The sequence below is a fragment of the Candoia aspera genome, chromosome 1 (genome assembly GCF_035149785.1).
Source record: "Candoia aspera isolate rCanAsp1 chromosome 1, rCanAsp1.hap2, whole genome shotgun sequence".
Taxonomy (NCBI): domain Eukaryota; kingdom Metazoa; phylum Chordata; class Lepidosauria; order Squamata; family Boidae; genus Candoia; species Candoia aspera.
The window spans coordinates 85,877,065-85,902,463 of NC_086153.1; the positions used below are offsets into that span (position 1 = coordinate 85,877,065).

The 25,399-nt window shown below is 42.2% G+C and overlaps 2 protein-coding genes across 2 annotated transcripts in view; both read left to right on the forward strand.

Annotated features, from left to right (window-relative positions):
- The window catches only part of NUP43 (nucleoporin 43), a 361,785-nt gene that overhangs the window by 298,285 nt on the left and 38,101 nt on the right, over positions 1–25,399 (forward strand). The window lies entirely within an intron of this gene.
- Positions 3,043–23,651, forward strand: LRP11 (LDL receptor related protein 11). The gene is made up of 8 exons (XM_063308667.1): positions 3,043–3,845; positions 5,842–5,999; positions 11,645–11,786; positions 14,889–15,014; positions 16,932–17,129; positions 18,733–18,903; positions 22,116–22,217; positions 23,292–23,651. Exons 1-8 carry the CDS (start codon positions 3,293–3,295, stop codon positions 23,444–23,446), a joined length of 1,605 nt encoding a protein of 534 aa, XP_063164737.1. The 5' UTR covers positions 3,043–3,292; the 3' UTR covers positions 23,447–23,651.

The window sequence follows — 25,399 nt, forward strand, 5'->3', positions numbered from 1 at the left end:
TGCCGCACCGCCTGCATCCCTTCCTCCAACGCGTCGAGCCTCTACGCCGTCCCTGGCTTCCCGCCGAGGTGTTCGCCGCTCCGCTCGCCCTCGCCGTTGGCTGTGGTAGAGGACGGATCGTCCCTCGTTCCCGCCGCGGTGCCAGGCGCGCCCTCGCCTTCGAGCGCCCAAGGTGGCGGTTCATCTCGCGCTTCCTCCGAGGTTGCCTGCGGGCTTGGAGAGGGTCCCCTCGTCTCACCCCCGGTGCCTCGCAGGCTCCGGGGCGCCGGGGTGGGTCCCTCCCCCGCTGCTTCCCCCCAGCTGGGTCCCATACTTACCGGGGTGTTGCATCGCCCGGACCTCAGCTGCATCCCACCCTGCGAGAGCGGGGCTTCGTCGCCGGGCGCCGAAGGGTTGCGCCTCCTCGGTTCCTGGTTCTCCATGCCTGGCTGGGTCCCTCACAAGCTTGTTGGATAGGTACCAGGTGGAAAAAAAAATTTTGGGGGTTCCCGTTTTTATGTCAGGGCCAGCCTCGCTTCGCAATAAGACACAGACTCACTTAATGGGTATTAAGGATTTCTGGTTTATTGGAATGATAGCTGACAGAACGAAAAACGGGAACGGGGTAGGTAGTGTGGGGGCGCCCCTTTTATACCCTCCTGTATTGCCCCGGGCTTCCCCACCCCTCATTGCCCCGATCCCTCTTGATGGGACCCTTGATGGCTGCTTGGGCGTTTTCCCCGGTGTCCTCTTTGTCTCCCTGCGACGGTTGTGTCCTCCGGGGCACCATGTGCTTCTTATCTTCACTCCTCTGACGTCTCTCTTTTCAGTTGTTTATGGGTCCATGGGTGTGGGTGCCTTTGGGTGCTTGTGTTAATCCCTGGTTTGATTATCTTCTTCCCCTTTTCCTTAATGATCATGATCCACGTTGTGAGGCTCTTTGTGCCTTGCAACGAGGTCATGACACTCGGACTGCAAGAAGATCAAACCAGTCCATGCTCCAGGAAATAAAGCCAGACTGCTCACTTGAGGGAATGATATTCAAGGCAAAACCGAAATACTTTGGCCACACAATGAGAAGACAGGACACCCTGGAGAAGATGCTGATGCTAGGAAGAGTGGAGGGCAAAAGGAAGAGGGGCCGACCAAGGGCAAGGTGGATGGATGATATTCTAGAGGTGACAGACTCGTCCCTGGGGGAGCTGGGGGTGTTGACGACCGACAGGAAGCTCTGGCATGGGCTGGTCCATGAAGTCATGAAGAGTCGGAAGTGACTGAATGAATAAACAACAATTAATTTAATAAATTGGGGAAGTGCCATGGACATAATGTACTTTGACCTTAGCAAAGCATTAAATGAAGGTTCACATGGTATCTTCATCAATACATAGCAAAATATTGGTTAGATGATACAACTATTAGAAGGATTCATAGTTGGTTAAATGACCACATCCAGAGAGTACTCATTAATAGCTTCAAATGAAAGAGAGAATAACATTTTATTGAGTGGAATACCACTGGGTTCTCTCCTGGGCCCTGCACTGTCCAAAGTTTTAATTAATGGCCAGGATGGAGGGGATGATTATCAAATGCACAGATGACCCAATGCTAGGAGGAATAACTAACACTTTTGGGGGGAAACAGCTGGAGAAAGAGTGCATATTGGCCATCAGTGAGATTTGCTCTGTGATTTAATGTTTATCATCTGCTCCAACCTTGCTTGCTTCTAGTTAGAAGCTTAGGTGCAATTCAGTCATACTCCTGTGTTTCCTGGAGGTTTTTTGGGAGTCTAGCCAGGCTTCTTCCTATCTCCGGGAGCAATTTGCTTCCTTCAACCACAGGGCCCTGGCAGATACTAACTCCCATCTCCTCAGAGCTCTGCTTCTGCTTTTCCGGAGGAGTCCAGCTTGCCTGAGTGCTTTTCCAGCCCCCCATTCTAAAGTTGCTCTCTACTCTGGATAATCATTCACTTTCTTTGATTCCTCTCACATCTTCCCCAATCTCTCTCCCAAACCAATCTCAAGACAAAGCATTTTAAACAGAAAAAGTGGAGCTGGGGAATCTCCTCCTGGTTTTGACTCAAGAAAAACTTCTTTTCTGTTCTTAAAGCTAAGATTCCAAAAGTAGTAAAGCTTTTGTTCTCTCTGGCTGGAATGGAGAAGTGTGGTGGGTCTTCCTATGTATTTGCTTGCATTTGAAGCCATTCTGAACTCTCCTGCAGTTTGCTCAAATGGCTGGGGTTTATGTAATGCGTGAATGTGGGTTTTGTGTATGTGCAATGCAGGCCAGGTTAAATTTGTGAATGGCCCAGAGAAAAGCCTGCCATGCACTGCCTTAATAAATGAGAATCACCCATTCACTCCAATTGTATACAGTATAAGAGATTTCAAATTGATCTCAATGGGATTCAATGGGTTGAAACAAATATGATGAAATTTAACAGGGATGAATATAAACATCTCTGGGGAGAAAAGATGTAAGCCACTATTATAGGTTGGGGAGAATCTAGCTTGGCAGCAGTGTATCATATGAAAAAGATCTGGATCACACTAGATCAGTCGCTGAGAGTCGGGAAGCATATAAATTTAATACATCATCATCATCATCATCACCAACAGTGTGTTTCAGCTGCTAAAAAGGCAAATGTTATTTTCGGATGTATTACAAGTGCACAGAGGCCAGATCACGGTAAGAAATTGTCCCACATTCCTGATTCGCTCTGTGCACTTGTGGGTGTAAAGTGCACAATCTGACATGGACCAATCAACCACCCATCATGTTCCCCGGCCAGTTCTATTATTATCACCCTGAATTTCTATCCGGCTCGGTGAGGTCATACGCCATCGCAGATACAGGCTATTCAGCAGAAGCGCGGCATCACAGGTTTTCCCAGACCATCCCTAGAACCCGTCCCCCTCCATCCAGACAATCCCACCTTCTGAACGTCAGGAACGCAACGTAGGAAGGAGTGGCGCCCACCTCAGCGACCGGAGAGAGCTAGGCGGGGCTTCCCCAGAGTCCCTCCCCTCCCCCCGCCGAACGTGGGCGGGGGCCGAGTCGCGTCAAAGGGTGCGGCGGCCTCCTGCTTGGAACTGTTCGGGGACCAGTGGTGCTGACTGAAGTCGGCGTGTTTGCTCTCCGTCCTCGGCGGCTGGTGCAGGGAGGGGCCAGCATGGCGCGGCCGCCTCCACCTTCTGCTGCTGCTGCTGCTGCTGCTGGACCGCAGTGGTAGCAGCCAGGCTTCCCTCCCCTCCCTCTGTCGTCAGTACCGCCATCGTCCTCCGCTCCCGGTGGCTGGCCGCGGTTGAGTGCTATGGCTGCGGAAGTGTCCGGCCCCCCGGGCCTCCGCGTCCTCTGCCTCTTGCCGCCGCTTATTCTGCTCCTGGGGGCGCCGGAATCGTCAACCGGGGAGCTAAGGTCGCCGGCAATGTCGGGCGTGGAATCGCTGCTGGAGGAGTTCCGCCGCCAGCTGCAGCTTGAGAGGGATACCTCCGGCGGCCGCAGCAATGAGCGGGAGGAAGCAGCGGGCCACTGCCGAGGGGAAACTGAAGGACCAGCCGGCGGCAGCGGCGGGAGTTTCTTCTCGGTCAGGTCCGACTCCATCATCCGCACCAAGGACTCCATCGCGGCGGGTGCCATGTTCCTCGGCTCTCCGGGTTCGGTGGCTGGTCCGAGGCAGTGCCTGGATGCCTGCTGCGCCGATGCCCGCTGCACCCTCGCCGTCTTGCAGCAGCAGCAGCAGTCGGCCTCCTTCCGCTGCTACCTCTTCAACTGCACCCATCGCGGCCGCGGCGTCTGTGTCTTCTCCCCGCAGCGCGGCTACAACAGCTACTGCCTGGAGTCCACCAGCCATCTTCCGGCTTTGGGTAAGAAGAACGCCGTCGACTTGGAGGTCGGCGGTTCCTTGAAAGGGGGCTAAAAATAATAACAGGTTCTGTTCCGGAAAGGAGAGGAAGAAGCATTTTGCACGTGAGCAGAAGACTCTTAAGAATAAATTATCTTGAACCCCTAGAATATAGGAATGGGTAGGTGTACTAACTCTGGCCCCCCGCCCCCACCCCCGAAGATCACGCCAGCCATCACCTTCTTTATATATTTGTATACTTGCACTCATTTGTCTCCTCTATTCCAATCCCCTGCTCGATGCTGAAACCCAGTTTAAAGTATCCCCAGAAAGTGGTATATCCTCTGCTTGATTATGTCCAATGAAAGGATGCTCACCACCAATGGAAAATTGCTTTCTCTGTTAAGTTTTGCTTAACATGCATTCTTGTAATTTCATTATTCCATGGGATAATACAGAACAGGAATTTACCTTCTTCTTTGTGACATTAGGAATTTGAAGAATGTTGTTATATCCCACCTCACCCTCAGTTCTGTGAAGGCTTACTACTCCTATTTCTTTTAGCTTTTTCATTCATTGACCATCCTTGTTGCCCTAGTCTGGACCTGTTTTCCAGAATCCTTCTTAAAGTGTGGTGTTCAGAGTGTCTGTTCTTCAAAACTGATTTGGGACTGGCAGAAGATTGACAGAACTGAATCTAAACCATGTCTGAAATATACAAGCTAACTTTTCAAACTAGTCCATCCTATAACACACTTTTTTCTTTTTTGTACAGTGATAATTTTGATTTGTTTTTAGCATATCTTGTTTAGCGTGCTAACAGCACATTAGAGGGGGACCAGAAAGTACTGCTAAGTTTCAGTTTTGAAGAGTGATTGTGTTATTTTTCTGACTGGAAATGGAACAGTGATTATTAGGAAATAAAATGAAGAAGTTTGCCTTACCGTGGGTGATTGACCCAACATACTAGGACTGAAATGTGTTTGCCTAATTTGTGGGTGAGGACAGTTAGCCCAGGTAATTGTGGTTATTCAATAAACTATGGTTCAATTAACTATGTGTTAGCTCTTGTGTCAGTGCAGTTTCCGAATCAATTAATTGGTTCATTCCCCTCATTTTTCAAACTATTCTGGCAGCTGTTCTCAAGAATACTGGAACTGTAGTTTTTTTCTAGCCCTGTTGCCTGAGATATTTAACTCAGATTTCTATTGCTGGCTAGGAACTGGGGCTCTGGACATGCCAAATGAGCAATGATTATGTATGCATTTGTTTTTGTTTTTTTATGTATGCATTTGTTGCAATGATTATGCATACACTTCTGCAGAATTGGAAGACTAGATTTCAAAGCCATGACCATAAAGTCATCAAGTGGTATGGATAATTATACTGTATGTTTATCAGACCTTGTGTTCCTGTTGGCAGATAGTTGAACAGAAAGCAAATACAAGCTAAAATGATACCTAATTTAAACTCTCAGCCTCTAATTTACAGATAGGGTTCCTACTCCACAAACCTTAAATATCAGAATTTTTCATCTATGTCCAATAACCTTGTATTAAAAATCTGGATTGAAAAAAAAAGGTGAAGGTCCCCTGTGCAAGCACTGAGTCATGTCTGACCCTTTGGGGGGACGCTGCTTTTGCGATGTTTTCTTGGCAGACGATAGCAGGGTGGTTTGCCATTGCCTTCCTCAGTCATCACCTTCCCCAGAAAGCTGGGGACTCATTTTACCCACCTCGGAAGGATGGAAGGCTGAGTCGTCCTGAGCTGGCCACCCAAGAATCCAGCTTCTGCTGGGATCAAACTCAGGTCGTGGGGAGAGTTTCCGTTGCAATACTGCCACCTACTACTCTGCACCACACGATTAATCAAAATATTTTGTTGTTAGGACAGTTTTTTCTTGATTTAAAAATCTAAAATGAAACAATAAGTGAGTCAGGCAAAGAAAATAATCCTAACTTCGAGTGATGTGTGCTAATTTCTTTTTTCACTAAACTAAGTTTCTTTATTTTAATTAGAAATTGATGAGCCTCCTCTCAGCAAGGCAGGAGAAGATATTATTCTTCAGCTACCTGTTGACTGGGTTATCCTAGATGGCCGAGAAAGTGTGGATGACCATGGAATCACACGGTATGAGTGGACATTGCTTCAAGGTGCACCTTCAGCTGATATGCAGGTACATCATACTTTGCAATACAAATTAATTATTTGCTGCATTTTGTGTGGGATTCTAGAAACAGCAAGATTAAATAATCACTGTTCTGTCAGATTAAAACAAGGTGAAGAAGTATTAGAGATAGTCACTTGTTTTGTTAATATTTGTTTCCTGAAGCCTGCACTTGTAAAATTGGGTGTACAGATGCATGCATTCATATACACTTGCACACATATACAGAGAGCAATTGAAATCCAGACTTAGTGATGCTCAGACTACATATATTAAAATGAGTGGAATTACTATAGTCATATCCAACTAAAGTTCTTTTTTTAATAGGTCTAAGTCTTAGTTCATGCATTTTCATTAAACTATGGTTTGTGTAATGATGAGTTACTGAATAAATTACAGTTGGCTCCATACAACGTGCTTAGCCATAAATCATGATTTATAAACCACAGTGGCAAACAACACACAAAATTCAAGTCCACCCTCAATCATGAAAATCCACTGAGTGACTTTGGACTAGTCAGTCTTTTGAGCATATTATAGCGACATGACATGATTATAGTTTTATCATAACTAATCTTCCTGAAAAATAATGATTCTATTCAGATAAGCCTCCAGAATGAGGGGCAAAACAAATTGCCCACACTAAAGGAAGAAATTGACTTGATAGTTTAAGCTAGGATTCAAAATGTGGGTCATGACCCCCCTGAGGGGTACCAAACAAATTTAGGAGGGGATTGCAATGGGAGGAGTTGCCCACACAAGCCAGATCACTCTGCAAACATGGTCCTGCTCTGCCTAGAGCAGTCTTTTTCAACCTTGGCAACTTTAAGATGTGTGGAATTCAACTCCCAGAATTCATGCTGGCTGGGGAATTCTGGGAATTGAAATCCACATATCTTAAAGTTGCCAAGGTTGAAAAACACTAGCCTAGACCAATTAGCAGCTGGCTTCTCCAGTCACAGCAGGATCAAGTTCTCATAGGCTCCAGCTTTGTATGTGCAGTTGTGATGGTTATGGAATATTGCCATAAGAGCACTTGCCTACCCCACCTAGTTCAGCATGCAGGTGTTGTGAAATCGTCTGGCCAGATGGTAATGAGAGGATCAGGTCAGGATTGCTTCACCTTTTTCCTCTTGCCTCAGTGAGCAATCACTTGGGTGGCATTGCAGAATATGAGTAATGCGTGCCTGCTAGCGTATTTAGGGAAATGCATGTCTTGGACTGTGCAGGGCTCCAGCATTGTGCTGAAAGGCAGGGTCACTTTTTCTTTATTTTGAAGGCAAGTGCAATTTGGTATAAAACTGGGAGATGCTGGGGCAAGGGACATGTGTGCGAAGATAATTGACAGAAAAGGGAAGGAAGGGTGCCTTGGTGGCAATGGACTCTGGAAATAGAAGCAATGGGACAGACTGACCTGTAAAGATTCCCCAGAAGTCTGCCTTTTCTTCACCACCTTCCTTTCCAGGCTCCATAATTCCAGGAAGAAAAGCTTGCAAAACAAGGTGCTTTTGTGGTGGACAGGGCACCAAGATCTTATGCTGGGGTGTGGTGGATCAGGGGAGGCAGAAGGTATAAAATGCACAGGGAGGAAATTTGTGCCTGATCGTGCTTTGCCACCAGTGGCTGCTCGTGTCTCTCTTGCTTCCTGCTTGTGTCCTGGAAGATTGCCTTTTGAATGGGGAGGCAGGACTGAGGTCAGGCAGGGCTCCAGTTTTGCAGGCACAAAGGGGATAAAGAATAGGTAAGGGACCAATCTGATGCTAAGTTGATATCTGGCACTCGTTACAACTGGAAGATGTTCCTTACTTCATTCATGGGAGTATCACACCAATTCATTTTACTATTTTGGGGGGCATAGCACCACAGATTTTGAGAACCCCTGCTTAAGCAAAGATTCACCTGGGAGATCTATGACCAAAACAACTGCATCGATTGACATTACAAAATATTGTTCACAGGAACCAATTTAGACACTTACATTACCGAAGTATGCAATAAATGTTTGTAGAGTACACTTCCAAAAAATTGTAGTTATTTACTGAATTCAGGACATGACCAACTGTCATCATAGAGATGCAGCTGAAGGTGTATCAGTACAGTAGTTATTGACTTAATGTACTGCAGTCATATTTTGCGTAATCAAAATTGATCTCTAATGGGGGTTGTAATATTATTCTAATCCCAGTGAAATGTTGTAATTTCTATTGTTGCATCTTTGAATTAGTTATTTTCTGACAAAACAAATTCCAAGATCAATATTAAAATGGTATGCCTATCCTATATGTTAAACTATTTGTCTGTTTTATTGGTGCATCTTGCAAATTAAATTGCTATCTGGAAAAAATTGGATGGCCAACCCCAAACATAAATAAGAATATTTCATTTTAAATTTAACATATTCTTTTCCTCAAAACCAAATTACCTTCAGTTATGCTTAAGTTAAATAAAAAGAGTTAGACCTGTTGGATAAAAACATATATTAATTGAAGCAGTGAATGACTGCAAATTGGCCTTGATCATGAACATCCATTTTATTCCCATCTTAAAAGAGATACTGTAAAGCAGGAGAAGGTGCAGCAAAAGTAACCCCAAATCATTGGGGACTGGAATTTTTTTTATTTTTGACAAGGAAAGCTGAATTAATAAAAGTTATGAGCAATCCCCTACATGGCAAAAGAGCAGGGCATTTGAGGGACTGCCTTACCCCAATCACATCTACCCATCCCATCAGATCCGACAGAAAGGGCATGTTGCAGGTCCCGTGTACAAAGGAGTGTCATCTGATGGGACCCAGGAGGAGAGTGCAATGTGTGACTTGGAAGGCTTCTGAACTACAACTCTTAGCAGCTTCGGCCATCTTGGTCACCTCTAATGCAGAGAGTGGTTGCCTGCTAGAAGCCAACACATAAAGTCTGATTACAGTTATTGTTAACATAATTGAGGTCAGTTACTGATTATATTTGCTCACAGTAATGTTGATGTTAATGAGTTAATTTTCTATTCTTCAGAACACAATGGTGAATAGAACTGTATGTTTGAACAAGATAAAATATAGATCCTGTGTTGTTTAAGTCACCTGAATTCTGAGTAAGGAGTGGTGTAAGGAGAAATTGAACTTATCAGAGTACCTTTTGGAAAGACTTGCAGCATTTAGGTCAGGGACAGCTGGCTAGAGTAAGGACAACTTGTGTAGTTTCAGTGTGCCTGCAGCCTTCTAATGCCAAGGCAAATGACATTTTACTTTGGGAAAATTATTTGTCTGTTTGTTTGATTGGTTTTGTGGAATCAGCACAGGACCCAAAGCACAAAACAATCAAGGCTGACTGCAGTCTTTATGGATACAGTGTGCACCAGAGGGGTCCTCACCAAGATGGTGAGTGCCTCCCCTATAGACAAAAGAAATGCACTGATATTTATACATTACAGAAAAGGAAATGTTGTAAGCATACATATTCCTATGATGATGCAGCAAGCATACATATTCATAAGCAATAGATCTCAAGTTACTTTCTGTCCTACTTATGTACTCTGAAGAAAGCCATTGTCTTAGTGGGAAAAAGGGAGGGAATAAACTTCTTGAAGACAGGGATTCATGGGCTGCTGTAGGAATGTCCTGATAAAAGTTAGCAAAAGCCGCAGAAGCTGGTGTGAGATAGCTTCCAAGGTTGTTGCCATGTACCTTTATGTTTCAGTTTGGTTTAAACAGGACCATTCATCTGAAAACTTATTTTTCTCACAATTTATATAGCCACCATCTCAGCACATGATTCAGAACCGCGTATATAATCAGTAAACAACTCACAATTGAGTGCATATGAAAGCAACACAATGAAGAAATAATTAGAAACCCAAAAGGACATAAAATGCTTGGAAAAAGTTCAGCCAATGGGAGCACAGTACCTGGGGACTCAGTACCAGGGGAAAGAGCTAGGCCTGTAATGCCTTTTGAAAGGCAAGCAGGGTCAGAGCCAACCAAATCTTAGGGGGGTGCTGTTCCAAGGGGCAAGGGCGGCAACAAAGAAGGCATGTCCTCTAGGCCCCACCAGATGACACTGTCTAAGTGACAGTCATGCCAAGACTGTCAGCTCTTACTGGATAGACAGATGTAATCAGAGATAACACACCCACAAATAACATGGCTCTGCACCATGAAGGGTTTTGTAGGTGAGAACCAGCATCTTGATTTGTACCCAAAGCACACTGGTAACCAGCGCAGGTCACAAAGTAGAGGTATTATGTGGGCATACTAAGATACACCCATCACGACCTGCGATGCTGCATTCTAGACCAGCTGCAGCTTCCAGGTGGTCTCCAAGGGCAGCCCCACACAGAGCACATTGCTGTAATCCAATCATGAGGTGACCAAGGCATGAGTGATTGTGAACAGGACCTCCTGATCCAAAGTGGGCACAACTGGAGGTGTGCAAAGGCCCTCTGAGCCATGGCTGCCACCTGCTCTTCAGAACTGACAGAACAGATCCATCCCCTGTGAAAGAAGCAACATTGCTTTGCTCTGTTTATAGCATGAAGGAAAATAGTGCATTTATTTCTGTAATAATCTTTTTAGTAGAATTTTTCCTACATTAAGCCTGCAAAGACTTCCCTGTCCTTTCTCTCCCAATAGCAGTAACAGGATGCCCTTCTCCACATGCAACCAAATGAGGTTCTAATACTTCAGTTTTATGCACACCCACTGAGCATAGTGGAAAGGACTACTAGTGACAAGGGATGATGGATGTGGGGATCTGTAGAATAGGAAGATTTGTTTAGTCGAATCATAAGCATATGAGGATGGCATACACAAAGCTTGTATAGTTAGCTATATTGAATTCCCGGATCTAAAAAATTCTGGAAGCAACAGAACAGTATCCGACTAGTGCCAGGGATAAAATTGGTGCTGTGAAGGAACATCTCCTCTGTGCTAAACATGAGGTGTGTATGCCTAATTATGTGGAGTCCTACTTCATGGGATTCCCATCCACTCATGTGTACCCTATGTACACACACAAGCACACAAACTCCATCTTTTCTTTTCTTCTTTTGTGAGGATGATAACTTAAGTGAGGATTTTCTGAGCCAACAGCAAAATGACACTGCTTCCCTCTAGTGCGCAGCAGTTGACAAGACTGGCAAGTGGAACTTATTTCAATGCTGATAACCAGCTAGGAGTCTCCATCATACCTGGGTTCAGGCTGTGTGGCTTGCAGTATGCTTCATTGTGAAAATGTCTGGAGGAACATTTTCACAAATGTTCTTTCGAATGCTTGAAAGAACAACCTCCCTGTCTCTGCCACTTGAGATGGTTGCCTCATTCACTGAGATGTTAATCAGGCTGACACTGTCCTTTCTAAGCAGACGCTGATCCAGTTCGGTGCAGTGTGGAGACTTAGAAATTAGCAGTGTTCCTGTTTCCATCATCCATGTTACCAATAAACCCCAGACTTTTTTTGGACTTGCTCTACCTGTGCTCAGGCAACCTAGGCAGGGGGTAAAAAAACATGATGCTGTATTAATGAGTTTACATTTACACCCACCCAGGTATATGATGAAGTATGTGCACATCTCATTCCTCACACAATTTTATGAGAGTTATAACTTGGTAGCTACAGTATGAGGGATGGGATTCCATCAATACCCTCTTCTCTTTGACTCAGGTACCTCAGCCAGGAACACTGAGGCTCTCTCATATGCAAGAAGGAAAATACACACTGCAGCTGACTGTGACTGACACAGCTGGCCAAAGGAGTTCAGATAACGTCTCAGTGACAGTACTTCCAATGGTTCATTCTGAGTTAGGTAAGAAAACTGCTGAAACAACTGTTTTGTTCTTTCGAGGTATAGATAGGAGAGAGATTGTGTATGGCTGTAATCAAAACCACGACTGAATGTGCTTTGAATATAAATAGGGTATGGGCCCTGTCCTTTAATCCACATTAAAGAGGTAATTTGCATGTTATATAACACCCACCACATTTCCTTTTACACCAGTGTTTTTCAACCTTGGTAACTTTAAGAAGTGTAGACTTCAACTCCCAGAATTCCCCACCTAGTATACTGGCTGGGGAATTCTGGGAGTTGAAGTCCACACATCTTAAAGTTGCCAAGGTTGAAAAACACTGTTTTACAAAAGTGCAAAAATCCTACCCTCTTTCTCATCTGGCTATCCTCCTGGCATGCTATTCCATGCACACTCGTAAACTATAATACAGGTGCGGTCTGTAAGACATAAGTTTGCCAATATGTGTGGCACCCACCATACTATGATCCAGTCTGTAACCTGGAAAGAGCTCGAAATTGAGGCCGATATGTTTAAGCAATTTTATCTGATAAAGAAGTAGCTTTCCTTCAATATACAATAGTAAGAACGCTTCATTCCTTTTTATGTAATGTGCAGTCACTCCAATCATCTTGGTTGAGTGAGCCCCATATGGTATTTACTCCAACTGACTCTGGGTGGTTCACAAATAGTAACATGAAAACCAATGCCAACACAAAACAAGATGAATCTGGGCACAATATACAAACAGAAAATGAAAACAGCAAATACACAAAGCATTTGTTCCAGCGTTGATTCTGGCTGCCTGTATGCCACGTTTATTAGTAATTCGCTACATTTAAATCCCATCTTAAATGAGCTCCTGGAGAACTCAGGATGGCATTCGTAGCCCTCCATTTTTTCCCCCAACCATGGCAACCCTGTGAGGTAGATTGGGAGCTAGCATGGAACTGGCCAAAGTCACCTAGTCAGCAACCATGACTGAGGGTGGACTTGAATGTGGGTCTGGTTGCTCCTAGTTCAACATACACTGGATCTGTAATGGTCCGCAGGAATATCCTTGAGAGACAGGAGGAGGAAGAGCCATAGCCAAGTAAAAGGGCAGACAAGAGACATCTCAGCCCTCAGAAGGAATGGGGGCATGGGAAGTGTCTCAGAAGGGGCCCTCCCTAGTTCCCTGGAGAGTAAAGGCAAGGGAGGGGAGAAGAGCTTTCAGACTTGCAAGATTCTGTTACCATAACCTTACAATAATGGTAGTGTTAGAACTCATGGTTTTGGTTTCTTGTCTGGACTACTTCAGAAGGCTGACAGGCTCTCACTACCTACTTCTGAATCTCTCCAAGAGTATAACCAGTTCCAGTAGAAACCATCCCATCCTTGAGTTACGACCATGGTCAGAATCACATGCTGGGGACCAGATTCAGGAATCATGACTCCCAAGGTGCCAAGACCAGAGGATACCACAGCCTCTGTGTAATGCTGATACTGCATCTCCCTTCTCCTCCCCCCAGCCCTCCTGTCTGCACCAGCCTAGGCTGCCCAGCCTTTGGAGAAAAGCTCCCTGTAGCATCCTGGGCCTGGCTCATGGCTTTGACTCCTTGGCTTCACTCCATTTTTCTTTCTTTCTTTCCACCCCAGGTTTTTACAGCCTCTCCACCTCAGCTGTAATTCTTCCCAACATTCTAATCACCATAGCAACCATTGTAGCAAAGTATCTAGGCTCTCCTGACCCCTCTCTGTCTGTCTGTCTGTCTGTCTGTCTATCTGAGTTATGTCCCTCGCTTTTATTCAGGAGCTCAATTTAAATAATCTAAATATTTATTTTGGGTTGTATGAATGGGATCAAGCTATGCCTAAAAATACAAGATAATTTCTACAAGGTTCTCCTAGGATACCAGTTGCTGGCAGGTATTTTAGGGTTGCCCCTGATGCTTATAAAGAGAATCCCAAGCTTAGCACTCTGACAAATGATCTGTCAACAGACATATAGATGTTAACCCCATTTATGAAGCATTAGGAATAACCAAAGACCCAAGAAAGGGCAAATAGTGCTGAGCACATCCTTCCTTATCAACATACCAAATCCAGCAAGGCTGAGAGGTCAAACTGCTATATCTAAACGGACAACAAAGCTCACTTCCCCAGGTCTGAGCACTAATGATGTTACCTAGCCTGGTAATGAAACATTTGCAAGAAGAAAACCAAGCTCAGAGAATACCAAGAACCCAAAAATTCAACTCTGAACTGCATATACATCCACTCCTCGTTTAGCGGCTGAGTTCCATTTCAATGACCAAGTTGTTAAGTGAAATGAAATGGTCGCTAAGTGAACAAATGACTGAGAGAAAGAGAGAGAGAGAGAGATTGTAAAGATCACTGGTTGTTGTCATCTCATTCAGATAGTTCTCTTGTATAGCATGCCAGCGTTACTCTCACTCCGGTGCGCGTTGCTGTCAGGAACACAAAATTCGGTCATAAAAGCACACATTGATCAGAAAATTGATTTTTTATTACCATTTATTACTGTCATATTTGCAAATGGTCGCTAACCAAGGTAGTTTCTAAACGAGGAATGGGTGTAATCTCTATTGTTAAGTATTTATAACTTCTCTAGACTTCACAAAATCACTTTCTGAAATGCAATATATATGTACAGGTCACACATATACAATGTAGGGGAAAATGGGAAGAGGAGGGAGGGCTACATACACTCCCTTGAGCATTGAAACAAAAGGCAGGATATACATCCAATAAATAAAAAAAGACTATAGAGATCATATAAAATGCAACAATTATAAGCAATAAACTCAGAGTAGCAGCAGCAGCCCACTTCAGCTCAGCAGGCAGAATACAGATCATGTACTGTGTATGCTGAATTTTTATAGAGGGCAGAATTTGGTTTTAAATGGTTGATTGCTTCTTTTTTCTTACCCAGAGATAACATTTGTTGAATGGTTTTGCTTACTCTTATACCTAAAATAATCAAAGTCATTTTATAAAGGACAGGGATGAAAGGATACATAACAAGGGAGCTTCCACTGCTGCAATATCCATTTTAAATAACTGCTTCTTATATTTTGCAGTTCAGTTTGTCTTCTAACCTGAGAACTGGCCTGTTGCAGGTTGTGTTGGGAAGTGTTTGCGTTACCAGTTCCTCTGTGACGATGGCTGCTGCATTGATATCACTTACGCCTGTGATGGGAAGAATCACTGTCCTGATGGGTTGGATGAAGCTTTTTGTCAGAAGTGTGAGTGAACCTGTCCATTTAAGCATTTAAAAAAACCACATTAGCTGAATGATAAGTGAAGGCATGTAGGTTTGGAACCCTTCATTTGAGACTAAGGGTGAGGAAAACGCTAAAGAACCCTGATATATGAGACTGTTGTACTGGTATGGTTTGGGTCCATAGTCAGACATTTTGCATACCTCTGAAGTTGCCAGAAGGCTCCATCTAGTTGCAATGCCCTCTCAGTTCTCTTCCAGGAAAAGCAAGCACAAAGTCATCCCATTGGTGGCATACAGACTAGTACCTTTTAATATCTGAAAAGAAAACAAAAGATATATTTTGCAGATGGAGTCAGAAACCCAGTTAAGCAACAATTCCTTCTCTTACGCTAACATTTGCACACTAATTTCAGCATTGATTGCTTCTAGACCAGTATATCTCAACCTCGGCAACTTTAAGATGCGTTGACTTCAACTCCCAGAACTCCCCAGCCACCCTATATGACTGGGGAATTCTGGGAGTTGAAGTCCATGCATCTTAAAGTTGCCAAGGTTGAGAAACGCTTGTCCAGACACACCAGTGGCTTTTACAGAGTAAAGGTAGTTGCCTTGAGTCTCACAAGCCCTCACCTGACCCCCTTGTTGCCCTCTCCTTGCCCCATGCTTTCAACAAGGCTAATTGCATGGCATATGGCTACCATACCTGGGCTGCAAAATTCCAGTTGGCCAGTAGACGCCAGCAAAGAGCTGGTGTTTTGGGTATCACTTTGCTGCCCTCTACTGGTTGTCTAGATTGTCGTAGTAGTCCAGGCATTGTATGCCTATGAGACCAAAACCTTGTGACAGGTGCATGGATTGGGTGATTTTTGAACAGGAAGTGGTGAAGGGATACTTTGGGTGAGTGAGGAGGTGAAGGCAGCACCTTACAAGATGGAAGTAGGCACGTGACCTTCCTTTATCTTATCTCCCACCTGCCTTCAATTGTCCCAGCTTGGGGATGGCTTGGTGTATGAGGTGTCTGAGCATTCAGTGAGCTCCTGGAAATGTTTGTCTTGGGGTGCAGAGAGTTCTACTTATGTCCCTCAGACAGAACATTTAATGTGCATGATTTATTCTAGTAATCTCCAGTAATTTCCCAAGGGATTCAAACAACATATTCTTGTAGTCCCCAACAACTTTTTTATCTCCCTTTCATCTAGTCTTTTGGTCCATGAAGATCAGTTTAGGACAAGAAGCTAGAAGAAAAGTACAATTCTCTAAAGTATGCCTGTCCCATAGATGGGGTGGGGAGGTGGCTTTGACATCAGTAGTGCTGCTCATCATCCCTCTTTACCCCTCCTTGCCCATTTATTCTTAGGGAAACAGCACAGCTGTTGAGGTGTTTAATATATTTACATACAGACATTTAACACATGTGCGCGAACACACATGTATCAGAATTCTGAAGTGCCAAAATGCTGTACAGTAATTTCCATATGAGAAGATTAGCTTCCTACCTTGATCTCGCCTATCTTTTCAGCTTGCATATCTATAGCTGAAGAAACATTTTCATGAGTTTCTATGAAGGTGAGTGGTCTGCCTCGAAATAAGCCAAAAAAAAAATCACTATTTTTGAGGAAGAAAAAGATCACCATTCTTCTAGAAAATAATATTTGTTTGAGTATCTATTTCCATTAAAGGATATTGGATAAATGTATGAAGGACAATTCTGTCAAATGTTTGAAGACCCATTGTTGCTTCTAGTTGGGGTCAGAATATTTCCAGGTATCAGCTGCAGGAAAACAATGGCAGGAAAGGTGGATGTCTCCATCTCCAGCTTCTGAGCACCTCAGAGACATCTGGTTGATCACTGTGAGAAGCTAAATATTGATTTAAGTTGGGCCTTGGCCTGATCTAACTGAACTATTCTTATGTTCCTATGTTTTCTTTTTATACTCAGATAATTCAGGACAGAATGCAATAACTCACACAGATACTATTCAACAAAATTCAGTTGAATTAATGAAAGAAGCTGACAAAGAACTTACATTTGAAATCACCCAGACAAGTACACTAAGCAGTCATGCACTTGAACCAGAGAAAGTCAAACAATCACCCTCTCAGGGACCAAAGAAACAAACTACAGGGTTTATGCCAGGTAAGATTAACAATGATATATTTTGAATAAACTATTGTTTCTACAGTCCTATAAATTAGCAAAATGCCATTACAGTCCTCAGTATGCTGCAGCTTAAACATTCACATGATGTATGACAGTAAGTAGTGTCATATTAGTAAATAGGTTTACTTGCAAGGTTAAGTTTACTTTTGCTCAAATGTAAAATGACAGTATATACTTGTGTATAAGCCCATCCGCAGGTAAGATGAGCCTCAAATTTTTAACCAAAATACCATGAAAAATGTGCCACTTGTGGATAAGCTTAACTTCAAAATTTTTGAATGTTTTAATTTTCATAATTGTTCCTTGGGTGGCTATAGAAATCTGTAAAATAAATAAATAAATAAATAAATAAATAAATAAATAAATAAATAAATAAATAAATGCAGTTAATTCAGCTACAGCTTTAGCTGAACAGATGGTTTTCACACTTTGATGAGTAATACTCATGCATAGAATCAAGGATGACCAGGGATGGGCAGAAGCTATTATATATATGTATGTATGTATGTATGTATATACTGTATATACTGTATATATGTATACACACACACACACACATACACATACACATATACATATACATATTATATATGAACTTCAAAAACACCAGTGAACTAGTGTAATATCTTCCCTTATTTATTTCCTACAGACTTTAAAAAAATGTAGGGCTATATTCAGTTCTGTTCTTGTAGTATCAGAAAGTACTTTCATGTATACAGTATATGTGGAATATCCAACTTTTGGCAATCCTTCCTACCCATTTCAGCCCCTTTGTTCCTGCAAAGCGGCTCCTGAAGATTAGAAAATTGAGCAATATTGCATGAGAGACTGCAGGAGGCAAAGGGAATTTATGAAAATGAGATGTTTTATTTTACATTAACAGAAGTGTTTTCCGGTAGTAGTATACTACCTCTTGGATGGAATCAGTAATCTCCATAGCTTACTATCTTTGAAAGTAGATTGTGTTTCTCAATTAGACAAAACAGTTTTAATCAAAGTTGCAGGAGCAGCAGAAGTTCTATTGCATATTAAAGCAAAAACCAACCAGATCCTGGTCAAGAAGTTGAATTATTATGGAATAGTAATGGCACACAATGATCTATCATGTATTCAAACTGCCCTTCTCTCAAGGAAGAACTGCCTGGGACATTCTGTCATTAGACTACTTATGAACAAGTTGCCATCACCTCTTCCTTCCCCGCCTTGCTTCCAAGGTGAAATAGCCTCAGGATTATGTGACTGGAACATGCAAGGGTTGGATGCCTTATATAGGGAAGCCAACTTCAACATGAGAAACAGTAGAGTGGGTAGAAATAGCTGGACAGTTCCAGTTGTTTGCTTCTATTACAGTCAGGGGGGAAAAAAAGCAACATCTACGGATGGGTGTACTTTGGGAACTGTGGCTGGAAAGATTCTTTTCAGGTCGACAAAAGGGGCAGGGGGAAGATTCTGTTATTCTGTTATAGTCCTTGTTTAACTTACAGTAATGTATTCCAGATATATTAGAAAACCTAATTGCTGTCTTATTTTCATATGTTAAGAACAATTACAAGGATTATATTCCCTCTTATAATTACAGAGCAATGCTTGCTCCCTCCAGCCACTGGTTCATGCAACAGACACCTCCCTCGCTGGCATTTTGATGCTTTTTCAGGCACTTGCTTGCATTTCATCTATAGTGGTTGCAAAGGCAATGAAAACAACTTTCTTCAAGAATCTGACTGTCTTGCTGAATGTATAAAAGTTCATGGTAATAATCAGTCACTTTTTGGGGTGGAGAAGTGGCGCAACATAAAATAACACACCACTGTTGCTCTGTAGTCCCATTGGAATCCCAACTGTGTTTTAACAGTCCTTCCACTGATGAAGAGAGATTTGATATGGAATCCAAGCAAATAATTATTTTTCTGCAGTCTGCTAAAATGCAGCTTATTTCTGATAGGAATGGATTGATTTTTATGGCATGTTAATATTGGAACAGCATCAAATACTGATTTTTTTCTGGTACCCTAGCTAAGCGAGCTTGGTAATTGACAGTGTACTCCCACTTCCAAAATTTACAATTTTCCATTACTGGTTTGAAAATGGCCATATCAATCTTTGGGCATTTGTCATTTACTGTTATTTACTGGAAAGTTTAAGGTGAACAATTATCAGTAGCCTCTCCAAATTCTAAGAACAGACAAAGGATTTGTAGAACAGTCAGCAGGATTGCTTATTATTCACAAAGTTACTGCCATTTATCATAGTGCTCTACATGGTAAATCTACAATTATCAGATCTAGAAATCTACTCTCCATTGCACTGTCACATTTTGGTCTTCAGCAAAAATTCTGGCTTCACTAGCAAAAACAGTGTGACTATAACTTGCTCACTTAGGAATGGGTTTCCTCCTACTGGCATACAGGAAAACAGGAAAAAGACAAGATCCTGTAAATTCCTTGCTTGCTTGCTTGCTTGCTTGCAATTTACATTTGTAATGCACACCTTAAAGTTGCTGAGATTGAGAAACACTGATTTAGAGGTCCAACATTCTGGAACACTCTCTATTACCTGCCTAGTGAGCCCAACAAGATGCAAGCAGAGAGCAGATGATAAGTTCTAGGTTTTTTTTTTTTAAAACGTGCAGAGAGGGCATGTTGCAGACCCCGTCTGTAAGAGAATTCCATCTGGCAGGGTCCAGGAGGCGGGCCTTCTCTGCAACAGCTCCCACCTTTGGAACTTCCTTCCCCCAGAAGTGAGGTCAGCCCCCTCCCTCCTGGACTTCAGAAAACAGCTGAAATCCTGGTTTTGCCGCCTTGCCTGGAATAGGGAGGGGAAGAGCCATTCTTGGGGCTGGTTGGTTCCCTAGTTCTGCCGGGACTGGTTTTATTCCCTCATGGTTTGAATCAGATTTGCCATGGCTTGGACTTCATTGCATTTTATACTGATTGATTATTGGTATTTATGATTTTATCAAAATTTTAAATTGTTTTTATTGTGAACCGCCCAGGGTCCCCTGTGTGGGGGAGATGGGTGGTGATAAAAATCTGATAAATAAAAAATAAATAAGAAATAAGAAATTAGATAGGATACTTGCATTATTATTCTTTTTTTTGTACCCATGTCTTCCTGAAGGAACCATATTAACTGAAAGTGGACTGAAGGAACCTTGTTATTGGAAGTGTTTTGCTGTTGTTGAAATATACAGTAGATAGGAAGGCTCTCCATTATCTATGTCAAAAATAACTAGTGAATCTTAAAAGTCCACTAAAATGCTAGGTGCAGTTTATTTATGTTTTGTCCAGTTAAAATAAATGGTACCAATCGAAGCAAATATTTGTAGCTCAGGGTTGAACTGTGGAGTCCTTGGAGCTCTCTGAGCTTTATTGTTTTCTTGCAGACTTTGTTGTTTTCTTGAATGTACCATTCAAAAGAGACAGTAGAAAAGCCAAAAGACCAGTACACTCCCTTGCCAGCAATCAACACACAGATATGCAAAAATCAACTCTAGGATTAACACCAGATGAACCATCAAACAGCACAATACACCCTAATCAAGGAACTATGAACTCAGGCAATCAACCAAGCAGCAAACAACAGCCCAATCAAGGAACTCCCAAGGAGAGAACAACACCCCCACTAACACATGCAGGGCAAGCCACGGTATATAAACGGAGAGCAAGGCCCACTCCCTCTTCGCACTGAAGATGTTTCTTAGTCTGGCAATGAAACGTCTGCAAGAAAACAACAAGGCTCAGAGAGCACCAAGGACTCCATAAAATAAATGGGTTATGTTATTGATGATTACTTTGTTGTATTGAATCCTATTGATTTCATCGGAATTCACTTTTATTCCATATTTCCTCCACTTGCACCTAAACACAATACAAACATGCTTTGGAAATAGCTTTTGTTTCTTCTGCTGTATCCTCCATGACATCCCCAGTCCATGAGTAACGCAGCCTTAAGTCATTCTTAGATGTAACTACCTCTTCAAGCTTATTTATCAAGTTTATTGACTAAACCAAATTGTACTGTACTCTGCTCATTTTTAAAGTGTCACTCTGAAGCTACCAAAGCAGTGGTAATCAAGACACTTGCTTTGGGCTTGTTAAATTATAATGTGGTTTCATTGGTTTAGGGCTTAATATACCAATTCTGGCTTATTTAGCAAACAGTACCTAAGCAAAAGTAGCATGTGATAGCTGCATCTAGTAAAACTGAGTCTCTGCTTTTGTGGCTGTGTTCTCAAGAACAACCAGCAAGTTCTTCCCCTGTTAATTGCCTCAGTTTTGTATGTTGGCAACACAGACTCTAAGATGCCTGAGTCTGTCACTCAACAGCCATTGTTTAGTTCCTTTTAACCGCTATTAAAGAAACTGCCATGTCACATCCTACCAGTTCTTTTACATCCCCCTCCCCGCACCCACTTTCTGGAAGAAAAGGTTTTATTTAAAAAGTGGTGGGATCAGGGTGACTGCCACAACAGACACTCAGATGGAGGGTCTGACCTCACCCCTGCCCTTTTCATCCTGTCTTTAGAATGACATCTTGGTCTCAGAAGTGAGCATCAAGTAACTTTCCAATAAATAATTCATATCACATGGAGGGATTTAGCTTAGCCCCAAACAAGACAAGTTAGTTAAATGTATCATTTATATGGTTTAAAGGGTTCACAAAACATGTCCCCTGTCCCCACCATGTTATAAACTCACTCAGAAGGGGGTCTCAGAGTGCAAATATTATAGTCCACAAATAAAGATGTTTCTTCACAGGCTATAAGGAAACTAGCTTTATTAATTAGTGTGAGTCATAGTTCTTGAAGCACCCTTGAATGTTGTGATGCGATTTATCCATATGCTACTGAGATAGATAGATAGATAGATAGATAGATAGATAGATAGATAGATAGATAGACAGACAGACAGACAGACAGACGGATGGATAGATATAGATCAATATATTGTTTTGTTTTTACAGATTCCAGAATCTCAGGAAAAGACACAGGTAACAAGAATGACAATGATATTGTGGTGTTGAAGAGCACTCAAATTGAAAAGAGCCATCCAGTCCCTGAAACAGGTAATGATATGGCTGTCTTTTTCAGATGACCTATTCTGTGTCACTAAGACACAGAAATGTATGAAAGTGAATCTCAACAAAGCAAAATGCACCATCCACTGAACATGAACTGCTGTAATGACATACCAAACCACTTCCACGATTATGTCCTAGTTAGAGCAGATATATTCACCTCCCCTTATTAAGCTCTGTTTGTTGAAGTAATTTAAGTGGTTCTGGTTTGGGAAGTAGGCTGAACACAACCAACCATAGTTTAAGTACATCATGAATGCAATACGTGAACCCACTCAGTATCCCTCTGACAGGGCTTCAGATGACTACAGCATGAAGCTTCTTTCCAGACAAATGCAATTTACAAATGAAGAAGTGTGTACTTCCCCCTCATAATATTATCTTTGTACGGGAAGAAGGAATAAGCTGAACATTTTAAAAATGGGTTGTTTTTTTCTGTAATGACTCCTGGGAGTTCCTGTATGGGCCAGACCTACAGTAATACATTAACGTTAAGTGATGAATCTCCAATGGGTGTGTATGCCCATTTTAGGCCTACTGTATTATCTTGTTCTACATGATTAACCTCTTCTTCCAGTTTGCTGCCCAAATCAGTTTTCCTTATTCATTCCAAAGCTAGCTGTATTTTGGTTGCTTAGTAAGAGTAACTAAAATAAATGTAGAGGAAATCATCTGAACTTTTATCCAGCGATTATCTATTTATTTGGCTACCCAGAGAGCTGTGATTATCAAGTGATGAAGACATCTAGTAGTTGCATAATGGGAGTTCTTCAAGCTTGTTTTTTTTAGTGGGGGGGAGTTGTAGACATTTCATTACTTTCTTGGGTAACATCATCACTACAGAAGTTTTGGAGAAGTTAGGTTTGTTGTTGGCAGGGGTTCTACAGTCTGCTTTATGCACACTTGGATAGGACAGCCCTGGAGGTGGATGTTGTCTTGCAAATGACTGATGCTGAGTTGTTGGTAAATAGTTTATTTGGCGAATCATATGATGCTTCTGTGTTATCTAGGTGCTAGCTGCTTACTTACTACATTCGTAAATACTGCTTCTTCTCTTTTTAGGTGCTGTACTTCCACTGGCTTTGGGGTTGGCCATCACTGCTTTGCTGCTACTCATGGTTGCTTGCCGATTGCGGTTAGTCCGGCAGAAACTGAAGAAAGCAAGGCCCACCACATCTGAGGAGTCAGATTACCTCATAAATGGAATGTATCTCTAGAGCAGGATTCAGGATACTTTTTTTGCTGTCAAGCTTTCTCACAAAAGTGTGCCTCTTGCATCTTACATTTCTTTTTAAAAGTGAAAACTGTGTTACTAAAAGGAGGAACCACCTTCCAAAAAGTTTCTTTTAAGGCCTGTGATAGATGTACACCAGTGTTTTTCAAACTTGGCGACTTTAAGATGTGTGGAATTCAACTCCCAGAATTCCCAGCCAGCATGGGAATTCTGGGAGTTGATGTCCATACATCTTAAAGTTGCCAAGTTTGAAAAACACTGGTGTACGCAATTGCAATAGCATGCAGCAACCTTCACCAACACAGGGTCCTCCAGGTGTTTTAGTCTACAACGCCTTTCATCCCCAAGCCAACAGGAAGGCTCTAGTACAGAATTACTTTAAGAATAGCCTATTCTTGGCAATAAAGGAGATTTGGGTTGATTTGGTTTATCTGTTGCAATCCCACCAAAGCAAAAACAAAATCACCTTATTTCTGGAGGGCAAGGGCAATGCCACTATAGCTTAAAATAAGTTAAAAGAAAAAAGATGTTCTTTTAAACTTATCCTCTCTTTACACTCTTTAGCCACTTCTGTTCTGTGAACTAGTTCTGTGCAGTGATAAAACCCAATTTAGAATGCTGGAAGCAAGTGGCTGATCCATACTGCTATAATAGCATGATGTCTTGTTTCAGTGGTACGCATCAGAGCAGATACTGATACAGCAGTCACACCTGACCCAAGTATGTATTTTTGGCTCATATTAGGGCATCACTTTCCAAACCAAATAGAGCTTGCTTTGCTTTTAACATGACACTGTGATTTGATCAAGGTATTTTCCCCTGAAAAATTGCAATTGGAAGATACAAATTGAAACTTTGAATTCACACTTCAGCTTCCTCTTCTACTGCAAAATGGATGCAGGTAGGCACCATACACCTAAAAGTGTCCTTTATGTTTCCACAGGCTGGGGGCCAGGGGGCGCAAGACATTACATAAATGATGGAAATGATGTACTGTACATCATTTGTAACATGTTGAGACTGATGAAAATGTATCATTTGTGTGATGATGTCATGGCACCTGAGAAACCATTGTGGCTTCAATTAGATGGCTAGGAAGTAACCCACTCATTTTTAATGAATTAGAAATCTGGCACACAGTTCTTGTTACGTCACATGACAGTTCTGACATCTGCAATACTTTTACCTTGTTCTTCTCAGTGCAACCAGGCTCTGCTACTGTAATCACACAGTACTAGATCATCTATGTGCCACCTCAGCTTACACATTGGAAAGCTTTGTTTGCAGATGAGCACCAATTTTAGTCTCTTTTTTATCTTTGCAGAAAGGTATGACAGTTTCACCACATTACTTTAAAAGTAGCTGCTCTATTTTAATCTTCCAATGTTGGTGACAAATATAACCTAAGGTATTTCTTTCTCCCTACAGTTTTTCAACCTTTTCTATTTCCATTTCTGCATTTTCAAAACACTGTAAGAATACCTGTAACTATAATCTTCAAAGTACACAGGCATGTGAATGAAGTATGTATCTGCAATACTTTAAAGCAGCCATATCTAGGGTCATGTGACGCTGCAGAGGAAAGATGCAGCTGTTTTAAAGAATTGCAGATAAATCCTTTATTCTATGCTTCTGTTCACTCCAAAGCACTTTATTGGAACTGAATCTGAAGCACTGCACATTCCTAATTAGCAGTACAATTTAGCCATCATCTCAAACAAGTCAGCAGGTTATTAGTAAAAAACACTCTAATTAGTTTATCTACCCATTTAGTTAGCAGTTTATAGAATTTCAAATCCTGAAATAGCCAAGTCAGTAAGCTTTGGTTTACTACTGGTTTTAAAACACTTCTTGCTTACCATTGTATGTGGTTACTTACCAACCAACCCTTTTACATGAAAATATAAAAGCAGGCTCAGCCTATATTGGCAATAGA

Excerpts from the sequence above, each read along its gene's own strand:
- LRP11 (XM_063308667.1), top strand. The coding sequence starts at position 3,293 with ATGGCTGCGGAAGTGTCCGGCCCCCCGGGCCTCCGCGTCCTCTGCCTC. Across the intron at positions 3,846-5,841 it reads CAGCCATCTTCCGGCTTTGG|AAATTGATGAGCCTCCTCTC; the intron begins GTAAGAAGAACG and ends TATTTTAATTAG. Across the intron at positions 18,904-22,115 it reads TGAATGTATAAAAGTTCATG|ATTCCAGAATCTCAGGAAAA; the intron begins GTAATAATCAGT and ends TTGTTTTTACAG.